Consider the following 20341-nt stretch of genomic DNA (forward strand, 5'->3'; position numbering starts at 1 on the left):
ATTTCATACCAAACTGCACAGAACTTACGAATAGCACATGATTTTAGAATAATTACTGTGTTGGGTACTAATAAGTACTACTGCTTGATGACATAAGAATTATTAACAAATGTGCTCTAAGCTATTATCATTCAACTTATTGCTAGTGCTTTTGAAAATCAGTGGTTTATATTTTCTTTGTAAAACATGTGCTATGAGCTTGCCCTGATAGTTCAGGAAAGAAATCAGATGTTTCCAGTTTTCTCTATACTCACAATACTTCAGATCTGATCGCATGGTCTTTTTAAAGACTGCCAAAGGATGTGCATTTAAGTCATTCTTATAACACCTACTCTGCCTTACATTAATACAAATTGATGGATTTATGCAACATACATGGCATACATGCAGGACACCATATATGTGCAGAACTCATGCTTAATGCATGCTATGTTTCTTCAGACATTTTCATTTCAGTAAGAATTAGGTCTCATTCAATTTCATATAATTGTTTTTAACATGCAGTTCGACAGAGCAGGTAGACTTTACTTTCATGTTATAATTGGGCATGCTCAAGCAATTGACTGGCATTTGGCAGTGTTGCAAACCACTTAGGGACTGTATGAGTTTCCTCAAATACAGCATCTCTCCCACTGCCCTTGTGGCAGATTGTTGGATTTATCTATGCTGCGTGTTGAGGACACACACCGGGGATTTTAGAAATTTGGATTCTGCCTTCACCGATTTCAAGATACTCTAAAGTGTGTAAGTAACTGTCAGGCATAAAAAATAGCATTATGAAATCTTCAGAAATAGATCCACAATTGTGTGAAATGGACACACATGGAAATATAGTTACTGGAAACACTTGTATACTCTGCACACAGCATAGACTTAATAGTCTGACTTTAGTAATGTTTGAAAACCTTTCATGGTTAACAAACTAGTAAAACGGTACTGAATTCTTAGAGAGCAACAGGCCCACGGATGAAATAATGGCCAACACTGATTGTAACACAACACTATATTTAACAAAGGTTTAAACTTCTGGTACGTAATTGCAGTACAATGAAGAGCTTGCTACTTTCACAAATTAGCTGCAGCCTTTCCCTGCACTAGAGAGTTTGGAAGGATCTGAAAATGAGATATTTTGTTTAAAATCCAAATGGAAACTCTGTATTTCTTTTTTTTCTAGAGTTCAGTAAAAGCTTCTTTAATTACTTTTTTTTTTTTTTCACATTCTAAGGGCCCAGTTCTGTAGTCCTTAATCAAGTAAAACTTCCAACATCTTCGGCATCTGCTTCCAACTCAAGTTTTACTCAAAAATGGACTGCTAAATTAGGTCCTATAGATAGAGGTACCATAACTAATATACTATTTTAATAAGGCTCAAAAATTCTAATTTCATTTTGTGTGTAGCACACAAATTTCCAGGATCCTGATATCAAAACCCAATTGATGTTGAATCCTGGATTGGGAAATAACTCTGGGATTTTGTTTCCCAGTTTAATCATGGAATTAGGTATTTACTAAGGACCAGAATGAAGACACTAATTCCAGTTTGCTTGTCATTATAATCAGAATTTGAACATTATAAGAAGTGAAAAGCTATTGTTGGTGTGTATATCTCTTGTCATCCTTCCACTTCTGTAGTTCCGGTTAACTAGCTGCTATATTAAAATGCCACTATGTTTGGGGACAGACATTGCAGTAAAATATCAACACAACATTCTGACAATGTCAAAATTTCCCCTGTGTGTGACAAGAAATAGGTTCTGCCTTTGACTCACTAATAGTTGTGGTAGAGTTTCAGAAGGCAGAACCTATTTTACCGTATTTATGTGTGTAGATGAGCAGAGCAAGAATTTAAAGTGCATATTTACTGTTAACCTGGAAAAAAGAGTCCACCGAATTTGTTCAATTTTGGTGTGGTTGAAAACCGCTGTCATGTGTATCATTCTGGTCTCCTGCAAATGCCACCTGAGATGAACATCAATGTTTCCTTATATGCAAAAGAAAAAGAGAGAGGAGAGAGAGAAAGAAAAAGAAGGAGGGAAGGGGAGATGGAAGGGGGGGAAAATCAACATTTTTGCATCAATCAAAATAAGTTATTCTCAATCTGTTATAAACAGTAAATACAGAACCCTAAATCTCACTATTGTAAGCATGATTGTAAAGTACAGGATTGCAAAGCTATATATAAAACACACTTTTCAGACGGCAATATTTACATTAGTTATGACTGGCAGAATTAAAGAACAATTTCCTACATTTGTAGCTTTACCATAGGAAAAGACTGTGCTGCTCTTTCTTACACACTACTAATCCTTTCACTAATCACATTGGAGGGATTAACCGGTAGCTCCAAATTCTCAACTTGCATCTCTATATCAGGCTCCTTGTCATCAGCTTTCTTAATTACTGGTTCATTGGTGTGCCGGTAAATGTTAACATTAAGCTCCCTCCCAGACAAAGCAGTGGCAGCAACTCTCGGGATTTGTCTGATTGGAGGCTTTCTATCTGCCTTATAATTGCAGCGCAAATAGTTGGAGAAAGCCCTTCGGTAAACTTTGTTGAAAAGAGTGTACACCAGAGGATTAATTCCTGAACAAACATAGCCAATCCAAACAAACACATTCAGAAGCTTTTCCATGAGCTTTTGATTACAAGCCTTCCCACAAAGAACCGACAAAATATTAGTAATAAAAAACGGGCACCACATGATCAGAAACACAAAGAAAACAATGCCAAGGACCTTCGAGGCTTTCCGTTCATTGTTGATAGCTTGCATGGTGCCCCTAGGCCGTCTTTCTTTCTTCTTCCTTCGGCGTGGGTTCAAATCTTGGTTCGGGTTTGCAGAGTTCTCTTCATCTGTGTTTGTCTTGCAGCATTTCAGGAAATTCAGGTTTATTCCAGGCGGTTCCTCAGTGTGGCCGTGCAGTAACATCAGAGCTTGTCGGCGAAGGACGTGAATCGTCAGACAGTAGGTAATCACCATGATTGTCAGCGGTATGAAGAAAGCTACGAAGGACCCAATAAGAACGAAATTTGGGTCATTCAGCACACAGGTGGTGTTGTTGACGAACACCTTGTCTTCATCCCTCAGTCCAATCACTGGGATAGGAACTGATACACCTACAGGAACAAAAAAAGAAGATATGACATTGTTACAGCATATGGAAGCATTGAACAGATTTGTACAGTGGGATACATTCAATTGAATATCACTGGAGAAAATTTAGATCTGATATTTGTTGAAAGCTATTCACAGCATAAAGTGATAGTCACATGAAAGAGTAACAGTATGATATCAGAAAATGACAGCTTTTTTTCAAGTTAGGAATGCCTTCTCACCAATTTTCTGTAAAAGACTTGGAATTACCATTACTGAGATAATTATAAGTATGGTTATACGTAACAGTGAACATGTCTTTTTTGTTTTAGCTCCAATTCCTAGAAATGTCCCAGCTCATAGAAGGCATTCACTAAATATTTGTTGAATGAATAAATTTGTGTCTGTATTCAATGACATCAATAAATTCAATTGTTCATTTTTAACATTCCAAATGCAATAAAAATGATGTGTATACCACCTAGGAGTAATTGCATATCAGCATTGACTAGACTGAGTTTGAGATGAGTTTTTAGCTAAGGAAATCCTTTCCTGAGGAAAGTGGTCAAGAAGAGGAACTTCTGTGGGTGAGTCCTTTGGAGACAGAGCCTGGAAGCTCTGGAGTTTTTTGGAGATGAAGAGGATAGTATGCCCCTCAAATAGGAATTAGATCTGACCACAATGCAGACATAGTCTCTATGCAGAAACTGAAGGAATTGTCTTTTTAGTAAGCATTTTCCTGAGACTCTGGGAGAGATACAGTCCTCCAATTTACGTGTGGAGTTTTGAACTCATTTGTTTTTTTTTTTTTTTTTTTTAATTTTAGTTTATTTTTTGACTTTACAATATTATATTGGTTTTGCTATATAGCAACATGAATCTGCCCCAGGTATACATGTGTTCCCCATCCTGAACCCCCCTCCCTCCTCCCTCCCTGGATAAGAATACTGCTGCTGCTGCTGCTGCTGCTAAGTTGCTTCAGTCGTGTCTGACTCTGTGCGACCCCATAGATGGCAGCCCACCAGGCTCCCCTGCCCTCCCTGGGATTATCCAGGCAAGAACACTGGAATGGGTTGCCATTTCCTTCTCCAATGCATGAAAGTGAAAAGTGAAAGTGAAGTCGCTCAGTCGTGTCCGACTCCTAGCAACCCCATGGACTGCAGCCCACCAGGCCCCCTCCATCCATGGGATTTTCCAGGCAAGAGTACTGGAGTGGGGTGCCATTGCCTTCTCCAAAGAATACTGAGAGGTGTTCATCTAGGTAAGCACCTCCACTAATAAAGAAGCTCACAGGCAGAAAATATCAATAAGAAGATGGGAGCAGAATCTTGTGCCTGACCATAAGTAATGTACCTAGAAATGTTTGAAAATCATTGTGGTAAATCATTTTGGCAGATCTTGAAGAGGTCTATCATCAATAAGCAGAGATAACTTGCACAAATAAAATTCAAATTTTACTGTTAATTTATTTTTTCATGTGTCCACAAGAACTTAAAGCCTGGGACAATTCAGGTTGCACTTCTAGGATTCTATCAGAGATCATTATGAGGATTCCTGGGCTGGTGGCTATTTGTACTATGAACTGTGAGAAAGGATAGAAACACACTCTCAAAGATCATTGCTGGCTTTAGGGAACACACAGGGAACCATGACAAATCTGAAAGTCCCTATAGATTGTCTTAACATGCTTTGTCAGGTATAGAGTGTTTGATGATCAAGAGGGGAAAATATTTTTCTTTGCTAAGAGCTTGTTGATGATGTTGATTGGTATTTAATTTCTGGGAAGACATGAGGAAGAATATTTGAAAAGTTATCTTTAAGCCTTCTAATTTAGACCCTGAATTTCTTACATGCCTGTTTTTTTTTTCCCCTAGAGAAAGAGACCAAGTGATGGTATGAGAAGCATCAATAGATGTGACAAGATTTCTTGGCATATTGGTACATACCTGCAATTCTCAACCTAGGCATGCCATTTAAGAAGGCAAGAATGGCTGTGAAAACTAGGAGACACTGCAAACAGAAAGTGTCCTCAGGTAATACAGTACAGGATCTGGTGAAGCGACCTTTGAACTCTAGATGGGAAGAGTGGCAAGTATCAGAAGGTAATAGTCACCAAATTTGATGAACCACACAGGTTACATTTCTTAAGAGTTATAAAATGATAGGTAAGAATGCTGCCATCTTGTATTCTTATAATCTTTATTCCAAAAGCCATAAATATGAGGGAATATGCAGAAAGAGCATAGGTCAAGCTTGCCTGAAAGAAGCCAGTATTGGCTTATCCTTCATGAAATGTTTTAGTGAGGATAAGGTTGTAGGAAGTTTTCTGGAGTTAAGGAAGCTAATATGAGATTAAGAAAAGAGGGAAGGGTTTCTTAAAAACAAACCATTTACAACAGAAAAAATTAGAGAACATAATATTAAGAGAGTCTTAAAATACCAATCAAGCAATGTTAATATGTGGATCTTCTTGGAATTGTGATGCAAACAAACAAATTTTTAAAAATATTCATGACACAGGTGGAAATGTGTTATTTTGAATAATAACTGGCCTTTGATGATAGTAAATAATTATCATTCATTAGTTTTTTAAAAGTGATATTGATATTGTGGTTATGTGGGGAAAAATTTATATTTTTAGATATGTATATACTGAAGTGTTTATGGATAAATTATTATGATTCTGGGGTTTGTTTTGAAATAATATGGGAGGGAGAAGTGGACAGAAGTACAGATGATGCAAGACAGTCCATAAATTGATAAATCTTGGGGCTGGATAATGAGAACATGGTTCTTTATAATATAATTCTACCTAATTTTATAATCTTTTAAAGTCTTTATACCAAAAGTTTAATATTTTAAAAATGGAAGCAATTAAAATAAAACAGAAGTTCTTTCTGAAACATAGAAAGAAATGGCTGTTAGACCCCAGATGATAAAAGTCTGTAAGATTTACTACCACTGCTAACTTTGGAACTGATTACTTCTAGAGCAAAAGTCTTGCGGTCCTGAGTGGAAACACTTACCATTTTGATATAAATGTAGAGAAGAAGGCCATTTTCTAACAAAATGTTGGTAGAAAACTGTTATACTTTCTCAGGATCCTATAGCAAGACCAGAGGAGGGGCAAAGTGGAATGGCTCCCCTTCCAAACTGTCCCCCTCCCCTGCCATCCAACAATGTGGCAACCAGACCCTGAGGCTAGAAATTTAATCTGGGGAGTTTGTATTCATTCTGAAAAAATTCTGACAAGGGTAGACATATCTACACTCAGGATACAAGTGCTGGAGTGGAGAGTCATTTCCCCAAGGAAATGCTGCACAATCTTTTAGGTATTCCTAGATATCTGAAATTTCTAGGGAAGGCCTCACACACTGACCATATCAGTGGAAGTCAGCATTACTCAGAGCCCAGCTCTGAATTGTATTAGCTTGTTTCTGTTTAAAGATTTATTTACTTTCCTAAGGGAATCTCGGGCCTAAAAGTAGGCCTTGTCTAGAGACAAGAGAGGGTAGCAGAGTGATTCCAGATAAGCTAATGATGTTATTGTGTGTATGAGATCAATTTTATCCTTGGCATCTATTTGCATAATCTTTTGTACATTGAACAAAGAGTGATTCTAAAGCTGCCTTTTATTGAGTCTATCTTATGTGCCAGGCACTGAGCCATGTGTATTACTGACATTAAAAATATAAAATATATTATCTCAATTTCATTAAAACTCCCGTAATAGAGATATTATTTAGTGAAGTAGCTTAACCATTTTACCAAATCTACATTGTCATTTGTTTTTTGTTTTTTTTTTTTATAGAAACTGTGAATGCAGTCAACAAAACAAGAAACTCAGTTTCTTTTGACAGTATCTGGAAATTATACAAATAATACTAACAGCAACTAAAGCAGCATTAAAAACAGTATCTATTATATAGATTATCTTATTCAATACTTAAAAAAATTAAAAGCATATGTCAGCAGTTCTCAAAGTGTGGTTCAAGGACCCAGAGGGGCCTCTGAGATTCTTTTACAGAGTTTGCTAGATTTCCCTTTTCCAACTATTCATCTTTAAAACTGCATATTCTTTATAAACTTCATACTAAATAGCGTACCACAACAGGCTGAACACAGATACATCTATGAGAATCCAACTATCTTTCCATAAAACTAAATATTGAAGAGATTTTAAAACTGTTAAACAATGCCTGTCTTCTCTCTTAATTATTTTTGGAAAAATAGTTAATTTTTATTAAAAAAAAACATTATGTTAACATTAAATGGATTCATTATTGTTATTTAAAATGATTCATAGATACTTTAAACATTTCTCAGCTTTAATTTCTAATATAATAAATATCAATAGATATAATCCATATATACACAAGCTCTTTGAGGTCTCCATTTGTTTTAAAAAGTATAAATAGGCCCTGACACCAAAGAGTTTGAGAACTGCTGTTCTATATTAGTGGATGAAGTTATTTAAACCCTGGAAAGTTAAATTCAGCCATGTATAAAGTGTTTCTCAGTACTTTTAATTAGTCAATTAGTAGAAATTCAAGTGATATCAAGTAAACACAAACTATCAATAATAGCAACCAAATATTTTACATGCATTATCTCACTCATTGTCATAAAAATTATGAAAGGTATATACTATTTGGTGATGTTAACTTCAGAAAACTAGCTTAGCAAGTATAATTGAGAAGTCTTTGATATTTTAAAATCTTTAACTTGACCAAGGAGAAAAAGTGAAAATGAACTACCATAGATAATATCAGGGATAAATAACAACAATTGTAATAATAATTACTTTTTACTGAGTGCTTTTTATTTGTCACACACTGATTTAAATGTTTTACAATTATTATATACTTTCATATATTATTTAATCCAGATAAAAAACATAAAAAGAAGGAATTATTAACTAGAATCACTTAATCTTTCTGAAATTAACTTTGAAAAAATGTATATCATCTCTAGAATTTTAGAAACAACAAAAATAAGTTATAATTCATGTTCTGCTGAAAATATCAGGTACTACTTCAACCAATAAACAAATATTTTGCATGCATTGTCTCATTTGCATCTCAAAAAAAACTGTAAAATTGATTATTATTCATTAAGTTTACTAAGGGAGAAAAAAATACTTTCAATAAACATATGGGGTCTTAGAGTTTTAAGAACATTAAATTCAATAACAGCTATAGTTCAAGTTTTTATTGAAAATATGTGTTACTATGACTACTAGTTATCATTTATTGAGTGCTTACTGATTTTGGTACTTTAGCTGCAGTACATATTTTACATGCATTATCTTATTCTAGACTTCCCTGGTGGCTCAGACGGTAAAGCGTCTGACTCCAATGCAGGAGACCCAGGTTCAATCCTGGGTCAGGAAGATCTGGAGAAAGAAATGGCAACCCACTCCAGTATTCTTGCCTGGGAAATCCCATGGACAGAGGAACCTGGTAGACTACAGTCCATGGAGTCCCAAAGATTCAGACACGACTGAGCGACTTATTCTAGCCTCATAAAAGATGTAAAATAACTTGGTGTGGTTATTTTACATCAGATAAGGCAAGTACATTTAGAAAATGTATAATGATGTTTGCATTATCTCTTAAAGCCTTGAATTCAAGCAACACAGATCAATTCTCTTCAAGCAATCAGATAATAATATCATATGCCCATAATTCTTAGATGTCCATTCCTTTCAGATTTTAACATCTTCAAAAGTGCTATGTGTCTTACAATTGATACTATCTTACAATTAGTGTTAGCCAGATAGCAGTCATTATATAGTCATCATTGTCTGTGCATGTGTGAGCCTGGTCTGAAAACCTTCTTTTGATATTTTTTGGTAAGATCAACATTACCAGCAGCAAAATTTACAAAATGAGTATCAGGAGCATGGTAATAGTTCACTGTGAACAAAAAATTATGTCATAATACACACAAAGAGGAAATGTTCTGAAGAAGGTAACTTCAACAGCATCAAATGCTACAGAAGAATCTAGAATTTGAAACATTTCCTCTGTCTTTGAAAATAAGGAAATCACTGGTAATTATAGGACACTGGTAATTATACCCTGGTCCCTGGTCCAGCTCCAGCACCTCCATCCAACAGATCCCTCATTAGCATCTTAATGTAACAAGCATATGCAATGAGGCATCAGAGAAAATCCCCAGCTTTTAAATTCATTAACAGTCTCTGGAAGTCTTCAGTGTGAAGGTGGAATTATCACTAAACTGGTAGTTATAGTCGAATGGTGAAGATAGGAAATTGCCAAGAGATGAATCAGATCAGATCAGATCAGATCAGTCGCTCAGTCTTGTCCGACTCTTTGCAACCCCATGAATCGCAGCACACCAGGCCTCCCTGTCCAACACCAACTCCCGGAGTTCACTCAGACTCACGTCCATCGAGTCAGTGATGCCATCCAGCCATCTCATCCTCTGTCGTCCCCTTCTCCTCTTGCCCTCAATCCCTCCCAGCATCAGTCTTTTGCAATGAGTCAACTCTTCTCATGAGGTGGCCAAAGTACTGGAGTTTCAGCTTTAGCATCATTTCTTCCAAAGAAATCCCAGGGTTGATCTCCTTCAGAATGGACTGGTTGGATCTCCTTGCAGTCCAAGGGACTCTCAAGAGTCTTCTCCAACACCACAGTTCAAAAGCATCAATTCTTCGGTGCTCAGCCTTCACAGTTCAACTCTCACATCCATACATGACCACAGGAAAAACCAGAGCCTTGACTAGACGAACTTTTGTTGGCAAAGTAATGTCTCTGCTTTTGAATATGCTATCTAGGTTGGTCATAACTTTTCTTCCAAGGAGTAAGCATCCTTTAATTTCATGGCTGCAGTCACCATCTGCAGTGATTTTGGAGCCCCCGAAAATAAAGTCTGACACTGTTTCCACTGTTTCCCCATCTATTTCCCATGAAGTGATGGGACTGGATGCCATGATCTTCATTTTCTGAATGTTGAGCTTTAAGCCAACTTTTTCACTCTCCACTTTCACCTTCATCAAGTGGCTTTTTAGTTCCTCTTCACTTTCTGCCATAAGGGTGGTGTCATCTGCATATCTGAGGCTATTGATATTTCTCCCGGCAATCTTGATTCCAGCTTGTGCTTCTTCCAGCCCAGCATTTCTCATGATGTACTCTGCATAGAAGTTAAATAAACAGGGTGACAATATACAGCCTTGACGTACTCCTTTTCCTATTTGGAACCAGTCTGTTGTTCCATGTCCAGTTCTAATTGTTGCTTCCTCACCTTCATACAGATTTCTCAAGAGGCAGGTCAGGTGGTCTGCTATTCCCATCTCTTTCAGAATTTTCCACAGTTTATTGTGATCCACACAGTCAAAGGCTTTGGCATAGTCAATAAAGCAGAAATACATGTTTTTCTGGAACTCTCTGGAGTTTTCGATAATCCAGCAGATGTTGGCAATTTGATCTCTGGTTCCTCTGCCTTTTCTAAAACCAGCTTGAACATCAGGAAGTTCACAGTTCACATATTGCTGAAGCCTGGCTTGGAGAATTTTGAGCATTACTTTACTAGCGTGTGAGATGAGTGCAATTGTGCGGTAGTTTGAGCATTCTTTGGCATTGCCTTTCTTGAGATGAATAGTAAATGATAATAAGATAAAAGAGAGAAAGATTATAAACTACATTTCCTGGAACAGACTGGCCATCATCAAAATGAAAACATAGATTATGGAATTTGTTACTAAACTGCAGGGCTATCTCCTAGGTATCTATTTTCATGAGTTTTTCATGGAAAGGAATTTTTTCAAGGAGGATCATACAATGTTAAGCTGGCAGGAGTGGTCCCTTGCCTCTTGGAGTAATAAATGAGTCCCTTGAACATGGGAATTGACAGCAGAATATGAAGAAACTATTTTCAAAGAAGAACACAGAAGACAAAACAAACACAAGCAGTGCTGCCTCAGCTATCAGATAATAAAGTGTGACTGAGAGCTGGAGCAATACTTCATATACTTTGGCAGATAGATTGTGTTGATGCAGTGGGAATTTTAAGGAATTCAGAATCACGTTGAGAGTTAACTTTGAATTCAAGTAGTTATTACCTTTGGGAAGAATAGGAACCTAGGCATGCATGAATAAAGGATATTGAGTAAGGAAAAGACCTTAAATGACTTCAAGGGAAGTTGAACTAATAGAAGATTCTAAAAGAAAACAGTTCATGAGGTGACAAGAAGAATACCCAGGATTTATAAGTTAAACTTGGGTGAGAGTTTATGGAGAACTGAATGTTAAAAAGAAGTAGCAATCAGCAAGTGGAGTCATCTGCCTCTGTGACAGTGGACCAAGATTTAATAGTAGTCCCAGCTTCTCCCTGTAAGGTGACTTTTAAGCAATCTGAAATTTCCTGATCAGCACTAGTGAGGTACCTGCATAATAAGACTCCTCCGATTACCTTCCTCTATAAAAGAAGATGACCTGACCCGAAAGAATTCTTTTCTTTTGCTAATAACTTCCTCGTCCCACTCTTCTGCCTATAAAAACCTTCCATTTTGTCCAGTTCCTTGCAGTGCCTGTCTGTTCACTAGATGGGATGCTACCCAATTTATGAATTGCTAAATAAATCCAATTAGATCTTCAAATTTACAAAGTTGGATGTTGAGGGAGGTCCTAGGGAAGTCCAACTTTATATGGCTGAAGGCATGTTGTTGTTCAGTCATGTCCGACTCTTGGTAACCCCATGGGCTATAGCATAACAGGCTCACCTGTCCTTCACCATCTCCCAGAGCTTGCTCAAACTCATGTCACTGAGTTGGTGATGCCATCCAACCATCTCATCCTCTGTTGCCCCCTTCTCCTTCTGCTCTCAATCTTTCCCAGCATCAGGGCCTTTCCAATGACTTGGCTCTTCACATCAGGTGGCCAAAGTATTGGAGCTTCAGCTTCAACATCAGTCCTTCCAATGAATATTCAGGGTTGATTTCCTTTAGGATTGGCTGGTTTGATCTCTTTGCTGTCCAGGGGACTCTCAACAGTCTTCTCTAGTACTACAATTTGAAAGCATCAATTCTTTGGCACTCAGCCTTCTTTATGGTCCAACTCTCACATCCGTACATGACTACCAGAAAGACCAGTACCTGACTACTGGGGAAAAAATTCATGAATCATTGAATTTTCAAATTTACTCAATTGAATTTTGTTTTTTAACAGTGGGGGAGGTCCTAGGGAGGTCCAACTATAATACAGCTGAAGGTATGAAGAAGTAAAATTTGAAGTAACATCCAAATATGGAAACATTACTATGGAATATGCTGCCCCCAAATATGACTCTTTGGCATAAAGATTATTTTGAGTTGATTATTTTGAAACATGGCAAAGACAGGAAAAGTTATGAAAACTAACAAAGAGAAATTTGCATTTACAAAGGAAATCTCCATTTGTAAATTTCAACCTCTCTGTACTGGGAAGAGAGAGTGAAAGTGAAAGTCCCTCAGTTGTGTCTGACTCTTTGTGACCCCATGGACTGTATAGTCCATGGATTTCTCTAGGCCAGAATACTTGAGTGGATAGCCTTTCCCTTCTCCAGGTTATCTTCCCAACCCAGGAATTGAACCTAGGTCTCCTGCATTGCAGGCAGATTCTTTACCAGCTGATCCACAAGGGAAGCCCAGGAGTATTGGAGTGGTTAGCCTATCCCTTCTCCAGTGGATCCTCCCAAGCCAGGAATCGAACTGGGGTCTCCTGCATTGTAGGCAGATTCTTTACTGGGAAGAGAAAAATGACTAAACCCCAGGAGAATCTTATTCATGGAGAAGGAGTCCACTTAAATCTGTATGGCAAACCTAACTCTTGTTTACCTAGCTTTTCCTGGTAATCTGCCATAAACGGCCTTTCCCCACCTCACATCTTCACTTGTCTTTAGCTGAAGATGGTATTTAAGTAGTGCCTTTCACCATCTGGGGGAATTATTTAGTTTTTTTAGGATATCTCTCATGTATATGCATGCATGTGTATACATAACATACACATGTTAATAAACTTGCTTGTTTTCTCTTATTAAACTGTGTTTTATTATAAGAGTCTAAGCCAAGAACTCAGAAGGTTAGAGGGGAAAATTGTTTTTCCTCTCTTACATTACTCATAAGCAAATGAAGACTGAGGAAACTAAGATTATATTTAAGATACAATAATATGCTTACACATTGAAGGTGAAAACAAATAGAGTGGAAGAGCTTAAAGATACAGAAAAGAAAGGTGAAGATGATAGGTAAAGATCTCTGAGGAGACAAAGTCAGAAATAGTTGGAAAAATTACACTAGCAATAAAGAATAGTTATTCTTTGCTGTGAGAAGAAATAATATGACTGGTAGTGGTGGTTAGTCACTCAGTCATGTCTGACTCTTTGTGACCCTATGGACTATAGCCGATAGGATTCTCTGGCCAAGAATACTGGAGTGGGTTGCCATTCCCTTCTGCAGGAGACCTTCTCTACCCTGGGATCGAACCCATGTCTCCAGCATTGCAGGGAGATTCTTTACCATCTGAGACATGGAGGAAGCCCTAATAGCATGACTGGGTGGCAGAAATTATCAGGCCCTATACAGAAATGTAGAAGAGAAATGAGAAGAATGTGTTAGGTGGCAAAAGAACAGAGTTGTTCAGACGACACACAAACTGGAGAACAATTATACCAAATAAGTTCTTGCACCATTGCAAAAGTTCTAGGGCCCACAACAGATTTCCCAACCTGGGGATCCAGCAAAAAGACTGAGAATCCCCAGGGAATTTAACTTTGAAGGCCAGAGGGATTTGATTACAGAACTTCCACAAGACTAGGGAAACAGACTCTTGGGGGCACACACACAAAAAAACAACCTTGTGTGTACCAGGACCCAGGAGAAAGGAGCAGTGACACCACAAGAGACTAAGCCAGACTTGCCTGTGAGTGGCCTGGAGGGTGCTGGCATAAGTCCTATTGAAGGAGGTCATCATAACCACCATTACCCCTACTACCTGATATGTAGCTGACACCACTCTTATGGCAGAAAGTGAAGAGGAACTAAAGAGCCTCTTGATGAGGATGAAAGAGGAGAGTGAAAAAACTAGCTTAAAACTCTACATTCAAAAAATTAAGATCATGGCATCTGGTCCCATCACTTCATGCCAAATAGATGGGGAAACAATGGAAACAGTGACAAACTTTATTTTCTTGGGCTCAAAAATCACTGCAGATGGTGACTGCAGCTATGAAATTAAAAGACGCTTGCTCCTTGAAGGAAAAGCTATGACAACCCTAGACTGCATATTAAAAAACAGAGACATTACTTTGCTGACAAAGGTTTGCATAGTCAAAGCTATGGTATTTCCAGTATTCATGTATGGATGTGAGAGTTGGATCATAAAGAAGGCTGAGTGCCAAAGAACTAATGCTTTTGAACTGTGGTGTTGGAGAAGACTCTTGAGATCAAACCAGTCAAGACTAAATTCATTGGAATATTAATTGAAAGGACTGATGCTGAAGCTAAAGTTCCAATACTTTGGCCACCTGATGCGAAGAGCCAACTCATTAGAAAAGACTCATTAGAAAGCATAAGAGGGGCATAAAAATTCAGTTTTGTCAAAATGCATTTGAACATAGGTGATAACAACTTTAAAATAATCATATGTATACATATAAAGTTCATGGTAAATGAATAAAAATGAATGGTAATAAATAAAAAAGAACTGTAAAACAATCACCAAACAATTTTTAAAAATGGCAATAAGTACATTTGTTGTTGTTTAGACACTAACTCATATCCAAGTCTTTTGAGACCCCATGGGCTATAGCCTGCCAGGCTCCTTTGTCCATCAGATTTCCCAGGCAAGAATACTAGACTGGGTTGCCATTTCCTTCTCCAGGGGATCTTCCCAATCTAGGTATCAAACCTGTGGTTCCTGCATTGGCAGGAAAATTCTTTACCACTGAGCTACCAGGGAAGCCCAATTAGTACATATCTATACATAATTAGATGTAAATGAATTAAATGTCTCAATCAAAAGATAAAGGGAGGCTGAATAGATACAGAAAACAGACTTATTTCTATGTTGCCAACAAGAGACTCACTTTAGATCTAAAGACACACAGAGACTGTAACTGAGGGGATAGACAAAGTTATTCTATGCAAATAGAAATGCAAAAAAGCTTGCATACAAATACTTCTGTAATGGCAGTGGCTAAAAGACACACAAAGAAAGGGGAAAAGCCCACAAAAAGGGAACAAAGGGAAGATCCATGGACAAGAGTGAGAACCTCAGGTGAAACAACACACCCCCTTCCTGGCTAGCCCTAATTTGCATAGGGTAGGCTCAGGGGGAGGAAACAGAGCGTATAAAAAGGGGGAGCCAAGTCAAGTTGGGGCCTCTCCTTTGGGGTCAGCCCACCCTCATGCCTCAAGGGTGTAATATTCTTTGTTTACCAAATAAAGTTCTGAGCTGTAACCGAACTGTAACACTGGTCTGCCATTTCAAATCTTTGTTGCAGCAAGACAGAAGTGAGAAAATTACACATTCTCCTGACACTCATACCAAGAAAATAGACTTTAAAATAAAGACTGTTTTAAGAGACAAAGAAGGACATTACATAAGGATCAAGAGATCAATCCAAAAGAAGATGTAACAGTTGTAAATATATATGCACCCAACATAGGAGCACCTAGACACATAAAGCAAACATTAACAAACATAAAGAGAGAAATTGACAGGAACGAAATAACAATAGGGGATTTTAACACTCCACTTCAGTAAACTGAAGAAGCTTTAAATCATAGCTACATCACATCACAGCACTATGAGATTAGAAAACAGTAAGATAAAAACTGAAAAAATCAGAAATACATGGAGGCCAAACAATATGCTGCTAAAAAAAAAAAAAAAAATGGGTCTGTGAAGAAATCAAAGAGATCAAAAAATATCTAGAGGCAAGTGAAAATGAAAATGCAATGATCCAAAATCTATATGATGAAACAAAAGCAGTTCAAGAAGGAAAATCTATAATAATATAAGCCTGCCTCAGGAAATCAGAAAATCTCAAATAAACAACCAAATCTTACTCCAGAAGTAACTAGAAATAGAACAAAACCCAAAGTCAGAAGAAGGAAAGACATCATAAAGATCAGAGCATAAATAAATAAAATAGAAACTAGAAAAACAATAGAAAAGATGAATGAAACTAAGAGCTGGTTCTTCAAAAAGATAACAAAAATTGATTAACCTTTAGCCAGACTCATCAAGAAAGAAAATGAAAGAGGGTTCAAATCTATAAAATCAGAAATGAAAAATGAGACATCACAGAACTACAAAGGATCAAAAAAGATTACCATAAGTATATACCAATAAAATGGACAACTTAGAAGAAATAGACCTATTCTTAGAAATGCTAAAACCTTCCAAGACTGAATGAGGAAGAAATATAAAATATGAACAGAAAAATTTTGAGTAATGAAATTGAATCAGTAATAAAACAAAATTTCTAAAACAGATGGTGACAAAGGGGAATTCTACCAAACATTTAGAAAAGAGTTAACATCTATCCTTCTCAAAATATTACAAAAAATTAAAGAGCAAAGAATGTTTACAAGTTCATTCTAAAAGATATGTATCATCCTGCTGCCAAAACCAGAAAATATATCACACACACAAAAGGAATTTACAGCCAATAGCACTGATGAACATACATACAAAAATTCTTAACAAAATATTAACAAGCTGAATTCAACAATACATTAAAAAATAACACGCCATGATCAGGACTTCCCAGGTGGCACTAGTGGTAAAGAACCTGCCTGCCAATGCAAGAAACATAAGAGATGCAGGTTCAATTTCTGGGTCAGGAAGAGCCCCTGGAGGAGGGCATGGCAACCCACTCCATTATTCTTACCTGTAGAATCCCATGGGCAGAGGAGCCTGGCAGATTATGGTCCATAGGGTCACAGAGAGTTGGACAGGACTGAAGCTACTTAACATGCACACACACCATGATCAAATGAGATTTATCCCAGGGATGCATGGATGGTTCCATATTCAATCATGTCACACACCACATTAACAAATCGAAGAAAAAAATTATATTTTTTTATCATCTCAATAGATGCAGAAAGAGCTTTTGATAAAATTCAACATCCGTTTATAAAAACTATCTAGAAAGTGAGTATAGAGGGAACGTAAGTCAACATAATAAAGGCAATATATGGCAAACCCACAGCTAACATCATGCTCAGTGATCAAAAGCTGAAAGCATTTCCTCTAAGATCAGAAACAAAAACATCGGTGCCCACTCTCACAACTTTCAATCAGTATAGTATCGGAATTACTAGCTATAGCAATCAGATAAGAAAAAGAAATAAAAGGAATCCAAATTGGAAAGGAAGAAATAAAACAGTCATTGTTGGAAGATGAAATGATACCATATGTGGAAAATCCTAAAGATAACACTAAAAACTACTAGAACTCACCAATAAATTTGGTAAATTTGTGGGATATAAAATTAACATACAGAAATCTATTGCATTTCTATATACCAATAAAAGCCTATCAGAAAGAGAAAGTAAAAAAAACAATCCCACTTATAATAGCATCAAAAAGAATAAAATACTTAGCAAGAAGTCTAATTAATGAGGTAAAAGACCTGTACTTGGAAAGCTATAAGACACTGATGAAAGAAATTATAGATGATACAAACAGATGGAAAGATATACTGTGTTTATGAATTGGAAGAATTAATATTATTAAAATGACCACACTACTCGAGTCAATCTACAGATTTGGTACCAGTTCAGTTCAGTTCAGTCGTTCAGTCATGTCCAACTCTTTACAACCCCATGAATCACAGCACGCCAGGCCTCCCTGTTCAACACCAACTCCCAGAGTTCACTCAAACTCATGTCCATCGAGTCGGTGATGCCATCCAGCCATCTCATCCTCTGTCATCCCCTTTTCCTCCTGTCCCCAATTCCTCCCAGGATCAGAGTCTTTTCCAATGAGTCAACTCTTCACATGAGGTGGCCAAAGTACTGGAGTTTCAGCTTTAGCATCATTCCTTCCAAGAACACCCAGGATTGATCTCCTTTAGAATGGATTGGTTGGATCCCCTTGCAGTCCAAGGGACTCTCAAGAGTCTTCTCCAACACCACAGTTCAAAAGCATCAATTCTTTGGCACTCAGCTTTCTTCACAGTCCAACTCTCACATCCATACATGGCCACGGGAAAGACCATAGCCTTGACTAGACGGACCTTTGTTGGCAAAGTAATGTCTCTGCTTTTGAATATGCTATCTAGGTTGGTCATAACTTTCCTTCCAAGGAGTAGACGTCTTTTAATTTCACGGCTGCAGTCACCATCTGCAGTGATTTTGGAGCCCAGAAAGATAAAGTCTGACACTGTTTCTACTGTTTCCCCATCTATTTGCCATGAAGTGATGGAACCAGATGCCACGATCTTAGTTTTCTGAATGTTGAGCTTTAAGCCAACTTTTTCACTCTCCTCTTTCACCTTCATCAAGAGGCTTTTTAGTACCTCTTCACTTTCTTCCATAAGGGTGGTGTCATCTGCATATCTGAGGCTATTGATATTTCTCCTGGCAATCTTGATTCCAGCTTGTGCTTCTTCCAGCCCAGTGTTTCCCATGATGTACTCTGCATAGAAGTTAAATAAGCAGGGTGACAGTATACAGCCTTGACATACCCATTTTCTTATTTGGAATCAGTCTGTTGTTCCATGTCCAGTTCTAACTGTTGCTTCCTGACTTACATATAGGTTTCTCAAGAGGCAGATCAGGGGGTCTGGTATTCCCATCTCTTTCAGAATTTTCCACAGTTTATTGTGATCCACACAGTCAAAGGCTTTGGCATAGTCAATAAAACAGAAATAGATGTTTTTCTGTAACTCTCTTGCTTTTTCCATGATCCAATGGACGTTGACAATTTGATCTCTGGTTCCTCTGCCTTTTCTAAAACCAGCTTGAACATCTGGAAGTTCACAGTTCACGTATTGCTGAAGCCTGGCTTGGAGAATTTTGAGCATTACTTTACTAGCGTGTGAGATGATTGCAATTGTGTGGTAGTTTGAGCATTCTATAACATTGCCTTTCTTTGGGATTGGAATGAAAACTGACCTTTTCCAGTCCCGTTGCCACTGCTGAGTTTTCCAAATTTGCTGGCATATTGAGTGCATCACTTTCACAGCATCATCTTTCAGGATTTGGAATAGCTCAACTGGAATTCCATCACCTCCACCCGCTTTGTTCATAGTGATGCTTTCTCAGGCCCACTTGACTTCACATTCCAGGAAGTCTGGCTCTAGGTCAGTGATCACATCATCGTGATTATCTTGGTCATGAAGATCTTTTTTTGTACAGTTCTTCTGTGTAGTCTTGCCACCTCTGCTTAATATCTTCTGCTTCTGTTAGGTCCATACCATTTCTGTCCTTTATCATGGTCAACAAAAGTGTCCAAATGCAGTACTTGGATGCAATCTCAAAAATGACAGAATGATCTCTGTTCATTTCCAAGGCAAACCATTCAATATCACAGTACTCCAAGTCTATGCCCCAACCAGTAACGTTGAAGAAGGTGAAGTTGAACGGTTCTATGAAGACCTACAAGACCCTTTAGAACTAACACCCCAAAACATGTCCTTTTCATTATAGGGGACTGGAATGCAAAAGTAGGAAGTCAAGAAACACCTGGAGTAACAGGCAAATTTGGCCTTGGAATACGGAATGAAGCAGGGCAAAGGCTAATAGAGTTTTGTGAAAAAAATGCACTGGTCATAGCAAACACCCTCTTCCAACAACACAAGAGAAGACTCTACACATGGACATCACCAGATGGTCAACAGCGAAATCAGATTGATTATATTCTTTGCAGCCAAAGATGGAGAAGCTCTATACAGTCAGCAAAAACAAGACCCGGAGCTGATTATGGCTCAGATCATGAGCTCCTTATTGCCAAATTCAGACTTAAATTGAAAAAAGTAGGGAAAAGCACTTGACCATTCAGGTATGACCTAAATCAAATCCCTTATGATTATACAGTGGAAGTGAGAAATAGATTTAAGGGACTAGATCTGATAGAGTGCCTGATGAACTATGGATGGAGGTCCCTGACATTGCAAAGGAGACAGGGATCAAGACCATTCCCATGGAAAAGAAATAAAAAAAGCAAAATGGCTGTCTGGGAAGGCCTTACAAATAGCTGTGAAAAGAAGAGAAGCGAAAAGCAAAGGAGAAAA

General features: G+C 37.7%; 1 protein-coding gene across 1 annotated transcript in view; it reads right to left on the minus strand.

Moving 5' to 3' along the window:
• Window positions 1-2290: 2290 nt before the first annotated feature.
• Window positions 2291-20341, minus strand: part of HTR2C (5-hydroxytryptamine receptor 2C) — a 345435-nt gene continuing 327384 nt past the window's right edge. The window contains exon 6 of the mRNA XM_086387142.1: window positions 2291-3114. Within this exon, the coding sequence (XP_086243268.1) occupies window positions 2291-3114 (824 nt within the window). The remainder of the gene's footprint in view (window positions 3115-20341) is intronic.

This window comes from Bos grunniens, chromosome X, assembly GCF_055505025.1.
Source record: "Bos grunniens cultivar Pamir isolate PY7600 chromosome X, Bosgru_T2T1.0, whole genome shotgun sequence".
Taxonomy (NCBI): domain Eukaryota; kingdom Metazoa; phylum Chordata; class Mammalia; order Artiodactyla; family Bovidae; genus Bos; species Bos grunniens.